Genomic DNA, 14,491 nt, shown 5'->3' on the forward strand with positions numbered 1-14,491 from the left:
GTATCAACTCAAAATGGATCAAGGACCTAAATATCAGGCCCGAAACTCTGAAGTTACTACAGGAAGGAGCAGGAAACACTCTGGAACAAATAGGTATAGGCAAAGACTTCCTCAATAGAACCCCAGCAGCCCAGCAACTAAGAGAAAGGGGACTTCATAAAATTAAAAACCTTCTGCACAACAAAAGAAATGGTCTCTAAACTGAAGAGCCCACCCACAGAGTGGGAGAAAATATTTGCCAGCTATACATCAGACAAAGGACTGATAACCAGAATATACAGGGAACTTAAGAAACTAAACTCTCCTAAAATCAACAAACCAATTAAGAAATGGGCAACTGAACTAAACAGAACTTTTTCTTTTTTTTTTTTCACCTCCCTATTGATTTCCACAGTTACTACACTAATTTACATTTCCACCAACAATGTAGATGCTCCCTATCCACTTGCATCTTCACATCATTTGTAATTTTCGTTTTCTTGACAATAGCCATTATTACTGGGGTGAGATGGAATCACAGTATAGTTTTATTTACATTTCTTTCTTTTTTATTGTTTTACTATTCATATGTGCATACAAGGCTTGGGTCATTTCTCCCCACTGCCCCCACCCCGTCCCTTACCACCTACTCCGCCCCCTCCCTCTCCCCCCACCCCCTCAATACCCAGCAGAAACTATTTTGCCCTTACCTCTAATTTTGTTGAAGAGAGAGTATAAGCAATAATAGGAAGGAACAAGGGTTTTTGCTGGTTGAGATAAGGATAGCTATACAGGGCATTGACTCACATTGATTTCCTGTGCGTGGGTGTTACCTTCTAGGTTAATTCTTTTTGATCTAACCTTTTCTCTAGTAACTGTTCCCCTTTTCCTATTGGCCTCAGTTGCTTTTAAGGTATCTGCTTTAGTTTCTCTGCGTTAAGGGCAACAAATGCTAGCTAATTTTTTAGGTGTCTCACCTATCCTCACCCCTCCCTTGTGTGCTCTCGCTTTTATCATGTGATCAAAGTCCAATCCCCTTGTTGTGTTTACCCTTGATCTAATGTCCACATATGAGGGAGAACATACGATTTTTGGTCTTTTGAGCCAGGCTAACCTCACTCAGAATGATGTTCTCCAATTCCATCCATTTACTAGCAAATGATAACATTTCATTCTTCTTCATGGCTGCATAAAATTCCATTGTGTATAAATACCACATTTTCTTAATCCATTCATCAGTGGTGGGGCATCTTGGCTTAAATAGAACTTTTTCAAAAGAATATATTCAAATGGCCAAAAAACACATGAATAAATATTCACCACCTCTGGCCATAAAGGAAATACAAATCAAAACCACACTAAGATTCCACCTCATCCCTGTTAGAATAGCCATCATCAAAAACACCATCTAACAACAGGTGTTGGCAAAGATGTGGGGAAAAAGGAACCCTCATACACTGCTGGTGGGAATGCAAGCTGGTGCAACCAGTCTGGGAAAAAATTTGGAGACTTCTTAAAAATCTAACCATAGACCTACCATATGATCCAACAATCCCACTCCTGGGGCTATACCCAAAGGAATGCAACACAGGTTACTCCAGAGGCACCTGCACACCCATGTGAATTGCAACGCTATTCACAATAGCCAAGTTATGGAAACAACCAAGATGCCCCACTACTGATGAATGGATCAAGAAAATGTGATACTTGTATACAATGGAATTTTACTCAGCCATGAAGAAGAATGAAACCTTATCATTTGCAGGTAAATGGATGGAACTGGAGAACATCATTCTGAGCAAGGTCAGCCAGGCTCAGAAGACCAAATATCGTATGTTCTCCCTCATATGCAGACTTTAGATCTAGGGCAAATGCAGCAATGTGGTTGGACTTGGATCACATGACAAAGGGAGAGCACACACGGAAGATATAGGAATAGGTAGAAAACCCAAAACATGAAAGCGTTTGATGTCCCCACTCTGGAGCAACTAATACAGAAACCTTAAATCGACAGGTTATCACTAGCAGGGGATCAGGAACCAATGTAAAGATCAGTTAGAGTTGAATTAACATGGGTCGTAACCCATGAGTACATGAAAGCAATGCTAGGAATATTTCTGTATAGCTATCCTTAACTCAACTAGCAAAAACATTTTGTCTTCCTTATTATGCTATGTCTTCTCTTCAATAAAATTAGTGATAATTTTGGAACTGAGGGGGGAAGGGGTGGAAGGGTGAGGGAGGGGGCAGGGTGGCGAAATGATCCAAACAATGTATGCACATGTGAATAAATGAAAAAAAAATTTTAATTGGTTTCGTGCATATTTTACAAACACATCCTTAAAGCAGAGACGCAAGCTATTATTAACGTTTATATGGGAAGCTGACTGTGGGGAAACACTAAATATTCAGAGTAGGTTTTCGAAGCTCTAGAATGTATCCTACTGTCCTGAGGCAGCAACAACAAAACCATAACACATCACATGGGTTGTGAACATCTACTGTATAACAGACTTTTCAAAAACCATTATTTCATTGTATTCTGACAACAAATAATTCTGTGAGATCAAATTAAATTCTTGGACTAGCTTCTATACCAGCCCCAGCCCACCGCTTTAACCCCTGCATTGACAGGGGCACGTGCTTGCAGTATTTCGAATCCTTTGTGGAAGCTACAAGATGTCCGAGCGGGAGGGGGTGCAGGGACCGTCCATCCATCCAGTTAGCACCAACATCATAGTCCCTTCCACAATGCCACAAATGCATCACCAGGGGACCCAGGTGACTTCAGGCCTCATGGCTGCTGTGACCTGCCAAGTCCCGCTGCAGGGGCCTGCTCTTCCTGCCCCTGAGCGCCACCAGGCACCGATGGGTTCCTCTTCCCTCTCTGCTAGGGGTCACTAACAATTTTATTCGTAAAACGAGAAACTTGGACTAAGCTTCTCTGACTTTCCCTGATCTGACTCGGGGTGGAAAGGAATACTGAACTGATTCAGTAAAAATAAGCCAACCACCCTCGTAGCCCGGGGCGGCAGATCTACTGGGTTAAGCTTAGGGTCCAGCATCGGACATCGATGCCCTAGTGACAGTGAGGACAGCAGCTCAGATGCAGGGTCAGACGCCTGCCCTAGGAGCCAGTCCCCACAAGCCGCTCTTCCGGAAGCCTCCACTGCTTAGGAGCTGGTCTCAGGCCACGCCCCCCGCCACGCGCCCTTCCTCTACTGCAAACTACATTTCCCAGAATGCCATTCAACTCGCCTCTGAGGGCGCCAATGTGCTTCTGCGTGACGCCATCAGCCGGCGCGGTGTTTGGACTCTACTGATGTCGTGGCGCTTTGGGGCAAGAAGTTGGTATTCTGCGGGGCCCTGGGACTGAAGACGAGGTCGGGGTGACCCCTGGCTCTTTCCTACCCATTCCTCCTTCTCTCGCCTCTCCCCTCCCTCCTCGGGCAGGATGAGGCGTGCAGGCCTGGGTAAGAAGAGGCTGAGGTTCGAAGATGGGAACTTTAGAACCCGCCATGCCGGGCGCAGGGGCGAGGGAGAAAATCGAAAGGGTCTCCTGTCACTGGCGTTGGGGCCACAAAGGGAGATGTCTGCTGGGGATTTTTGGAGATGGTGCCAAATGAAAACATATCTTTGGCTCCAGGCCCTGGCGGTTTCTTTTAAGTTTGATTCAGGTCGAAGTTTAGGTGGTAGGTTAGGGAGAGTAGTGGAGAAGTGGGGGTGGGGTCGGTACCGGTACCAACGTGTAGAGTTTTAATAGTTCTTGTCCGAGCCGTGGTTATGGAAACTGCAAGCCCTGCCGGCTTTGCCTTTCTCTTGGTTTCTGTTCAAGTGAACTTTGAAGAGTGGGTGTTGCGTGCTAAGCACACTAATAACGATTGTGTTAGTCTGGCAACAGTGAGTTACAAAGATAAATGTACTTGTCACTATTGTTAAAGGCCCTGATGTGTAAGGTGGGGGTCAAAGGCAGTTTTACCTAGACGATTCTTACCTGTACCTTGTTCCACTGTTAAGGCAATAAAAGGTGGTATGGTTTCGTAACTGTATGGGTTAGGAAGCCGGTACATTAGACAGCAGGAATAAGTTAGATTTAATGGGCCCTTTAATAACACATAGCTATTATAATAGCATTTTCTTGTTTTGAAGCTGTGTATTAAGAGAGCATTTTTTTTAAAGGAAACACATCAGTGCAGTGTATTTGAGAAAATATATGAAACATTCAAAAAAAGCTATTACCATTCTTAGTTATCGTTAGATGGAAAAAGGAAAAAAATACTCTTTCAAAAATGTCTTGTACAGTTGTGAAACTTGCCAGTACACTTATACATTAATAAATCATAATGTGAGAAACAGTTTTGAATTGTACAACATAGTGGGTTTCATTACAGCATTTTCATTCATGCTTAGAATATATTTTGATTATATTCACCTATCACCCTTTCTTGTCCCCTTCTCACTGGTTCCACCCCTCACCCCCACCCCTGCAATAGTTCCCTTTTTGTGTTCACATCTTTTTTATTTTTGGAGAAAGTTTTTGAAATGTTTTATGAATATTTGCATCATAGAAAACTGAAAAGAAGAACTAATTTTGAACAAATTATTTTTGTATGCATAAATATTTTTCATCATTAATGACAACAAACATTTATTGTAATGAGTAAGTTCTAGCTCTGTAATCATTTGTCACCCCTTTTGTGCTCCCTAAAGCTTCTAATGTAGCTGGAGAGTAGGAATATGTACAAAGGTAAGTTGTTACAGAAGGAGGTAGCTTTACATCCATATGCCAGATAAGTTCTACAGACAGTGAATGTCTCCAATTTCAGAGAGGGGTTTCCATGTACTTTGTGGAAACATAGGAATTTGAACTAACTTTGAATAATGGAGGGTGGGAGAAGTAAGATTCAGGTAGGAAGATGACAGAATAACTATATAACTTGAGTTACAAATGGTTGCTCAAGAGATGATAATGATTAAGCCAATTAGATTAAAATAGGGAACATGGGACCACATTCTGGAGATCTTTGCCTGCCAGACCAAGGAGTTTACAGTTCATCAATAGGCCATTGGCTCATTCAGATATTTTTGTGCAACAGCATCCCTTGTTAAATGATAGAAAGGGGACTTGAGAATTGGTGGTTTCAGCCGTAACTGTACGTTAGAATTACCCAGGAAGATTTTCAACTAAATTTTCAGTTAAATTAGAATCTCTAGGATTAAGCTCTCATCCTCTCCCCTTTTCTTTTTAAAGTTCCCATATAGTTGAGAAGAGAGGTGATTCTATTAGTGTAAAGTAACAAAAGCTTTTAAAAAACATATCAGTGTGGAATTTTAAATTTTGGATAATAGTGAATCTGATAGGTATTCTCATACAGAAGCTGCCACAGTTCACAGGAGTTCATAAATGATTTGGTCCAGTTATTGATAGAACCTATCCAAAAGAAGTAGCACTTATCTAAATTTGACAAAGACAGAGGATGATCTTTGGCACTCACTAGCTTTCCTATAACTTTTCATAGCAGTAATTCACACTAAAAGTAATGGATAACTCTGGAAGAGAAACTAGAATTTAATTTTTTTCTATTGGGAGTGGGTGATAGTTTGTAGTTTGATAGTTTCTAAGATTTGATCTTAGAAATGTATATTGAAAGATTATTGGGAAATAAATAAAAAGAGAATTTCACTCTAAAATTAAAATTAACATAGGCAAAAGGGAATAAGGGAAATAAAACAAATAGCCATTATTTTAGGAGGAATTTCTTGAAGTTGTCCAGTGATTAAGTTCAACCAGTCAGTAATTATTTATTGGGCAAATGTTATATACCAAAATCCTTAGTCACATTGTCATTTTCTTTAATGATTTTAACCTATTAATGTAGAGTTTGCACACAGCAATTAAGTTAAGTAAGAATTCATTTTTTAAGTGATGATTTTGATTGTTAAGCGGGGAAAATATGCCCAGTTCTTAATTCAAAGTAACACGTTTGGAGAACTTGAGGGATGGCAGGTCAGCAATTGAGGGAAAATTTGGGTTATGAAACGCTCTCCTTTGTCTGGAATATACGTGCTCAACATTTTGTTGCAGTTTTTGTGGTGGTGGAGAATGGGTAGGTATCTTATGTATATAAAGTGCTCATTAGGTACCGGGGCGATAGAAGCATGAGACACTCTCTTCCTTCAGAGAATCGTATAATTTCATTCTTGACAAAACTGCGTAACAGTGAAGGCAAATTCTGTTCTTTAATCATATCTTTTACAAGTATTCATTCAGTGTTTCTCTGTGTGTGTGTATGGGCGTGTACACATGCACACATGCGTGTCTGAATGTGTTTATGGGGAATAGATAGTGATGAGTGAAACAAACTTAGTTTCTGTCCTTGTAGTAGTCTAGAGAGCAATATTAGTGTTATATACAGTGTTGTAAGAATTCAAAAGTTTTCCTTCTTAGAAAATGAAATTTGTGTTGTCCCATGAAAGAGCTTCCTATTCAAGGTGTGTCATCCTTCAGCCACTAGCACTGACTGCTGCCCCCTGTCCTTCTAGCTCTTACTGTCACTGCTTCTCCAGCTGCTCTTTGAGCTTACGGAAGCCTGTCGTTTTAAGATCATCCATTTCTCCTACCTTGTCAGGTCTCTAGTAATTCTACTTCAATTCCTGGCCAATCTAGTCCCCATGGTTTATAACTTCACCCATTCTTTTGTCAAGCAATCTCAAATTTGGGGAGTTTGTTTGTCAGCCCAAATACTATAAACTCCAGTTCTAGGTCAGTCTACCATTTTGGCTTCTCAAGTTCTCAGGCAATGAGTCCTTCTGTAGAAAGATCACGTCTAGGAGGATTAAAGCCAATTCAGTATGTTGCCACAGCCAGGTTTGATTTTTATCCTCCTAGTAATCCTAAGCAATCCTGGTCAGTTTTCTTCATGATTCTCCTTACTGTTCATTTCAAATGATCACCATTTTTTAGCAGGTAAACTGTTTTTTTCTTTTACTGAGAAAATTCATAGCATCAGTTTTTTAAAATGTGGGTAGGTGAAGAACACCCTCAACAATGTTTTCCTTTCATTCCCAAGCACACCTATATATGTATTCACTGTCTAAGACTCACTGCACCTGTTGTTTGCCTAATGAATATCAAATTCCTTATTAGACAGGGTGATGGGGACTATATTCTCAGTGCCATCCACCAGAAGGTAAGACCTATAAAAGTAGCATCTGGAAAGAACAATGGATTTGACATATGGCAGTTCCTAAAATATTTATTGAAGAATGAATGGAACTCAGAACTCTTAGCTGGTGTTTTCTAGAACTTAGTCTATCTCCTAGGGCTTCAGCTTATCCCCTCACTCCTTGGCTTTTCTCCATTTAGCTCTGTAAGAGACAGAGGTACTGATAAAAGACTGTCTGCCTTAACTTCCCTCCCACTGTTACCTTTCTCCCTTTTTCTTCATAGCCCAAATTCTTCAATGAGTAGTTGATGCTACTACTTTTACGTCTTTTATTAAAATGTTATCTCAAATATCCTTGTTTATCAGTTCATATTTTAGTGTCTGGGCAATCAGTAAGCAATCAACAAATGTATATTGAAGGGAACTAAGTATCTCTGTTTAAGAGAGGGTAATGGAAAGGACTGTTTGATCTCTGGTCATGAGTTTTTAAAATTCATTTGGAGAATATATATTATAGACATACATGGTCTGCGACGCCCTCCAGGGGTCTTTTTCGGTTCTTTCCCAGCTGTTAAGTTTTCGAAAGTGATTCCATTTTTCCCGCCCTACACATGTGACTCCAATCCTTGCAGGTGAAGGAGCACCTCCTGGCAACTATGGGAACTATGGCTATGCCAATAGTGGGTATAACGCCTGTGAAGAAGAAAACGAGAGACTCACTGAAAGTCTAAGAAACAAAGTAACTGCTATAAAATCTGTGAGTATATAACTTATTATATACATTTTAATTTGTATGTATATATAAATATTATAAATTATGTTCCTTGATTGCCATCATACTAAATAATTTATTTATATACTAGTTTACTGAAGTGCATTCACAATTTAGACCACGCTATAAGTAGGTTAGAAAATGTGGCAAATCAAAAGATACAGTACTTACATTTTTTCTCTCAAACTCCAGCTGTTTTTGTGGCAAAATCTAAAAACATACTGCATATCATCTGCCGTAGTTCAGACAGAGCTATCCATCTTCCACCCCTAAGTAACTCTTCTAGTTTTTTCTTCTTCTTGTCTCCTAAGTTACAGATCTTAGTCTTTCTTGTTTCTTTCTTTGAACTTGATTTCAGTCACCCAATCTTAATGCTTTCTCATGTTTCTCTGTATATCTGCTTTTTTGTTTCTAATGCTACCTGGTTTACATACATGAACCCTTAGGAGAGCCTCTTAAACCTGTCTGTTCTGACCTGAGCTACATACTTTGCCATTTTTTTAAAAATGGCATTTTTGTAAAATATTTTTAAAATTACATCCTTTCCTCTCCAAAATCTTTAGTTTTTTCTGTGATTTAATAAATTAAGTTCATACTTCATGACTTGGTGGGAAAGATCCTTCAAAGATTGGCCCCAGCTTTTCAGATGTCATCTCACATACATCCAGAATGTGCCTTCTGCCAGACAAAGAGATTGTTCTTGGTGTCCTCTGCATGCTGTTGCTGTCCCATGCCTGGATCTTTAATCACACTGTCCTTTTGCCTCGGTCATCCTCTTCCTCATTACCTTGACTGAAGTTGTGCTCTTCCTGAAAGGCCCCACTTTGCTGCACCCACTCTCCCTCCTCCAAGCTTTATCTGATTATTACAGCCAACAGTAATTCCTTTCCTTGTGAACATATGACCATATGTGCCATGTCAGTAGCATTTATTACAAAGTGATTTTCATTATAATTATTTATATGTAAAGGAATGTAGGATTTACTCTTGAACTTTTGTTTTATGTTCTCCATAGAGCCTAGCATAATTCAGAGATATTAATTGAGTACATTTGTATTGGATAAAGGAATTACACAAAGATGATTTTAATATCATCATTTAATGTGATGATTTTGCATTGCAATAAACATGCTATATATTTACAAAGCATTTAATAGAAGCCCATGTTGCCAAACCTTAATTGGTTATGTAATATATTATAGTCTTTGGACAATCAAATTGTATTCAGTCTAGAGACTATTATGATTTGAAACAGTATTATTTTCAAAGTCATTAAATTATATGAACCTGGTAATACTGTATAATGTTAATAACTTAGTGAATACAACATTTGGAAGGACATAAAATTAAATGGCTTTAAAAAACAAAACAAAATTCTAATGTTAATCATTAAAACTCCTTGTTAGAAGAAAGCTGTGATGTCCTGGAAATTTCTTTCCTTGGCATGAATGATGTTTGCTGAAAGTAGTTGGGTGACTGCCTCTGATTTGTTAAATTAGATAAAAGCTCAAGTTCTGATCTGTATAATTCTAGTGTCTGTATCGATGTTATCCCAGATGCTTTCCACACAGATTAAGTTGAGAACAGTATTTACAATAGTTTGCAAAGATTTTATGATTGCATTTATTCAAATACCTTGGAAGCAAAACCTTTGATGGATTTGCTGCGTAAAGTATTAGGTTTTAGTTTGCATAACAGTCATAATTACCTATCTTATTATATCTTATAGGCTTAGGCTCTTCTTGCATAGCGTGACAACATAGATAGCACTAATTTGTAAATTTTTTTCCAATTTAGTATTATATTTTAAAGAAAAAGTCTTAAAAATCTAATTAAATTATCAATCCAAACATATATTGAAAGTAATGCCATACTTTATTAGGAAAATATTAAATACAAATGTATTTGAATTGGTCATGTGGGTCCTTGTGAATCTTTTAAAATGTAAAAAGTAAATATACAAATACTTCTATATGAGTAAAACATGCAAGAATAAGAGAACCAGAGAATAATTTGCCAAAATTAAGAGAAGGAATTGAATTTTATAATGAAATCAGAGTAAAGAGAAGAGAGAAAAAATATCCATTGTTGGAAGGAGTAGAAATTTTTAAATTTATTTTTCATTGATTTCAGTGGACAAAGTATTAGAAGGAGAGGTTATATTTTATATTTCTAGAATAACATTTCACTTAAGAAAATGTATATTCTTAGAAAGGCATTATTATTTTTACTTGATAACACTTGAATCCCTTTATATGAGTAGTAATATATATGCTTTTTTCTTTATAGCTCTCTATTGAAATAGGCCATGAAGTTAAAAATCAAAATAAATTATTAGCTGAAATGGTAAGTGATTATGATTTTAACTTTAAGAAATTTGATCAAGTACTCTCAAATTTAGTCTGTCAATCAGGAATAACCACATTTTAATTTATCCATTTGAAACAGATACAGAGATTATAAGTCCTGGATTCTTCTCCATTTGTATCTAGTAACTATGTAATAGCTGTAAGATTTATTTTTGCATTTTTCATCTTGCCTAACATGTAAATAGTAATGGGAGGTGGAAGCCAATGTGTCTTTAATTGTGTGTGTAGAAACACTTGTCAGAGACTCAAGACAAATCACTATTTTGAGTGGTTTTAGAAATCTCAGTGGTTAAAGACTACTAGTAATTTATTAACTAAGCAATCTAAAAATATTTTATTTCTAACTAACCAGATGCCTTTCCCATAATGGAAACTTACTTCTTTTGTGTCATTTCCTAAGGATCACTATTAAACACATCCCTCACAGGTCTGAATAGCTCAAAGCTCTTTATCTCCAGTCTAAACAAGCTCAGCAACATCACATCTTCTCAGAGCCTCCTTCTCTTCTATACGCTTTACTTTTGATGCAAACTTCTCTGGACCTTCCCCTGTTCCTCCACATGCTTTTAAATTCAAAAACGAACATGACATTGAAAGCAGTGTTCTTACTAAGCTTTGTACTCGTCATCTAGAGAGCTCTTCAAAAATGGACATGCCTGTTTCTTGCTCTAAATAAACTCAGAACTCCAAGGGGAGGGATCTAGGCATGTATCTTTTGGTACAAGCATCCCAGATGATTCTGATGCAGAATCCCTGTGGAAACCATAGTTCTAAAGTACATGTCTATGCAAAGTCTTTTTGTGCCAGGCCCTTTCATCTCATGATACTGAGATTTCTGTTAATGTGTGTGATTGTTTTTTTTGCCTCAAAAAGGCAGGGTCTCATATCTCATGTTGGCCTGGAACCCACTATATATCCCAGGCTAACCTCAAACTTGCAATGCTCTTGCTTTTGCCTCCCTAAGGCTAGTATTATGGGTTGCACTACCATGCCTGCCTGGATGTGTGACATTTCTAATCAATGCCTAGTCTTACCATCTTAAGGACTTTTCTAGCTGCCATGTTTTAATATGGTACTTTATCCTCATCCATATTTATAGTCCTTAACACTTCTACAGGATATTCTCGTCACTTTTAGTAGACTTTTACCCTTCAAAGTCAGCTATCTAAATAACAAGATCTTAAAAGTGAAGGTACTCCAACTTTTAGTATGGTAACTGTATTGAATTTTGAATTATCCTATCCTGGGTAGCAATCAATTCTTTGGTTGGAATGCAATACCATAACAAAAAGTGGGCAAAAACCTTTATGAGAACACATAAACTGCTTACCTTTATTTTTTATCTTTTTTATCCACATAATTGGAATAAGAAAAACATTTGAGTTTTTGAATTAGTACTGTGGGACTGAAAGAAATGTTTATTGGATAATGAAAGAGCTTGCTAGTCATAGACAGAACTGCTTTATTTTCCATGGAATAATCAGACTGATCACTCAAGCTTATAAACCGTCTTCTAAATTGATTAAATATAACAATTGTCATTAAAATATATACTAATAGCAATATATTCAGTTACTTGAATTTTCAAATGTACAATATTAGAATTTAATTATTTTTCATTTAACTATTTTTCTTCTCTCATAGGATTCACAATTTGATTCTACAACTGGATTTCTAGGTAAAACTATGGGAAGACTGAAGATTTTGTCCAGAGGGAGCCAAACAAAGTTACTGTGCTATATGATGCTGTTTTCATTGTTTGTATTTTTTGTCATTTATTGGATTATTAAACTGAGGTGATACAAGTATGTGTGAGTTTGGAATTTGTTCCAGCTAATGGCTTGGAATACCACTTCCATAAAAATCAGCATCAAAACATTCCTAATTTTCTAATACCATGGCCTTTCCCATTGAAGATTACTGGATTCTGCTTGTTTTATAAATCACATTAGATAATACAGTGATTTTTATGCTATTTCTTATTGACTCATTTTAACCCCTATTTTTAGGGGTATTAAGATTGCCTAAAGTCAGTGTTGCTCTACCAGTTTTTTGTTTGCTTGTTTGTTTCCTGGTGTTTGCTAATTGTCAAATTAAATAGCAATATAATATACTGTTGTTATCATAAATGTGACTTTATGTTCCATGTAAAAAAGCTAGTGGGAGAGCAGTAGAATACCTGGAGAGCCTCATACACTGCTTTTGAGGTATTGAGCCAGTCTGTGATGGAATGGTAATTTTCTTTTCCTCAGAGGTCATCAATTAATGATGTGCTCTCCCTTCCTCCTTATTTAGCAAAACTATGGGACAGTTCCTTTTTTCCTGCAGTCTTAATAATTTTTGATCATATGACTCCTCCTCCATGTTTGTCCAGGGACCTTCTTTAATAAAACTTGTTATTTCTGCATATTTCTATAGGGCCCAATGCACATGTGCATCTGTATAGTTATTGTTTTATATTAACTTTATATATTCCATTGACTTGTTTTATAATAGTTCTATGATTTTTAGCTACTTAGGCCATTTGATTATCATTTGTGACAGAATAATGTGAAATTGAGTAATTGCTAAATTCTGAGTGGAAATAAAGTGTTTAAGCAAAATTAATTGCCTCTGCTTTATGTTGTGCTCAGAATAGATAGTGAAGACATTCAGGAATTGAAATTGGAGTTATAAGAGGATTGTTGTTTTAATCCAGTGTGTTTAGAGAAAGCAAAATACAGATGGATTTGAGCAGAAAAGAAATATTAATTATTATAAAATACTCTCTTGCTCCTGATTTGGAATTTACCTGTTTATACCTTCCAGAAATCAACTTTGTGAACATACATTAATTCACTTTGTTGCTTCTTTGCTTTAAGTCTCCTGACATAGAATACCTGAGAAATGTCCTGAAAACTCAAGATTCTAAGCAAAATCAAGCAAAGTTAACATTTGTATTATGTCAGACCTTGCTTCAAACAAATAAGGTGAATCTTGGTTGTAGTTTCCAAAGTCTCTTTAATTCTTTGTATTTTTGCTTATGAATCCATCCTTTTTGGTTCTACTGTTTCATGCCTTTTTTGCTTATTATCTATTACCTATCAGCTCAACCCTATTTTCTCTGGAGGCATTTGTCATCATTTGGGCATCAATTTCACAGGTAAAAACACCAGATCTCAGTGGAGTGACAGGGCTGAGGTGGGGTGGGGAGGGAGGTGCTCCTTTGAATCGAATCACCTGCATTCAGATCTCCATTCCTTCACTTTGCTCAGTGCTTTGGGCCTCAGTTTCTCATTGCATCACCTGTTTCACAGGATGTTGTGAGAGGTAGGTAAGTTTAGTGGACAGCACCTGATAAAGATAGCCAATAAATGTTAATAATGTCCACCCTCAATAATTATTATAATAATATATATTATTAATAGTAATAATAAATTCTCATTCTCATAACAGAAATGTCAGAAAAGGGAGTGATTTTTAAGGGCAAAACGATAGATTGATTTCAGGCTTTGAGGTAATGATGTAACCTCCAAACCAATATTTCTGTCATGCAATTGGTGACTCATTGGCCCAAGAAATTTTTTTACTATTCTATGCCAGTTATACCAGAGCTGAAGGAAGACTTAAAAGTCATTTTCAATGGCCCAAAAGCACATGAAGAAATGCTCAACATCCCTGGCCATAAAGGATATGCAAATCAAAACCTTGATAAGATTCCACCTCACTCCTGTTGCAACGACATCAAGAACACAATAATGTTGAGGATGTGAGAAACAATGAACCCTCATACACTGCTGGTGGGAATGTAAGCTAGTGCAACCACTATGGAAAACAATGGAGGCTCCTTACAAAAGTAAAAATAACCAGGTGCCGGTGGCTCACGCCAGTAATCCTAGCAACTCAGGAGGTAGAGATCAGGAGGACTGTGGTTCGAAGCCAGCCTGGGCAAATAGTTCGCAAGACCCTATCTTGAAAACACCCATCACAAAAATGGGGGGGAGGGCTGGTGAGTGGCTCAGAGTGTAGGCCCTGAGTTCAAGTTGCAATACCACCAAAAAAAACCAAATTAAAAATAGAACTGCCATATGATCCAGCAGTACCACTTCTAGGAATGTATCTGAAGGAATATAAGTTAGGTACAATAAAGGCACCTACTCATCTATGTTTATTGCAGTTCTGTTCACAATAGCCAAGCTATGGAAACAACCCAGATGCCCTGCAAG

At 37.4% G+C, this 14,491-nt stretch overlaps 1 protein-coding gene across 1 annotated transcript; it reads left to right on the plus strand.

Moving 5' to 3' along the window:
* Nucleotides 1-3,266: 3,266 nt before the first annotated feature.
* Bet1 (Bet1 golgi vesicular membrane trafficking protein) lies at nt 3,267-12,091 on the plus strand. The gene is made up of 4 exons (XM_020163452.2): nt 3,267-3,452; nt 7,778-7,902; nt 10,207-10,263; nt 11,931-12,091. The coding sequence occupies exons 1-4, from the start codon at nt 3,434-3,436 to the stop codon at nt 12,084-12,086; spliced, it is 357 nt and encodes a 118-aa protein (XP_020019041.1). The 5' UTR covers nt 3,267-3,433; the 3' UTR covers nt 12,087-12,091.
* Nucleotides 12,092-14,491: the final 2,400 nt, after the last annotated feature.

Source organism: Castor canadensis, chromosome 2 (assembly GCF_047511655.1).
Source record: "Castor canadensis chromosome 2, mCasCan1.hap1v2, whole genome shotgun sequence".
Classification (NCBI taxonomy): Eukaryota; Metazoa; Chordata; class Mammalia; order Rodentia; family Castoridae; genus Castor; species Castor canadensis.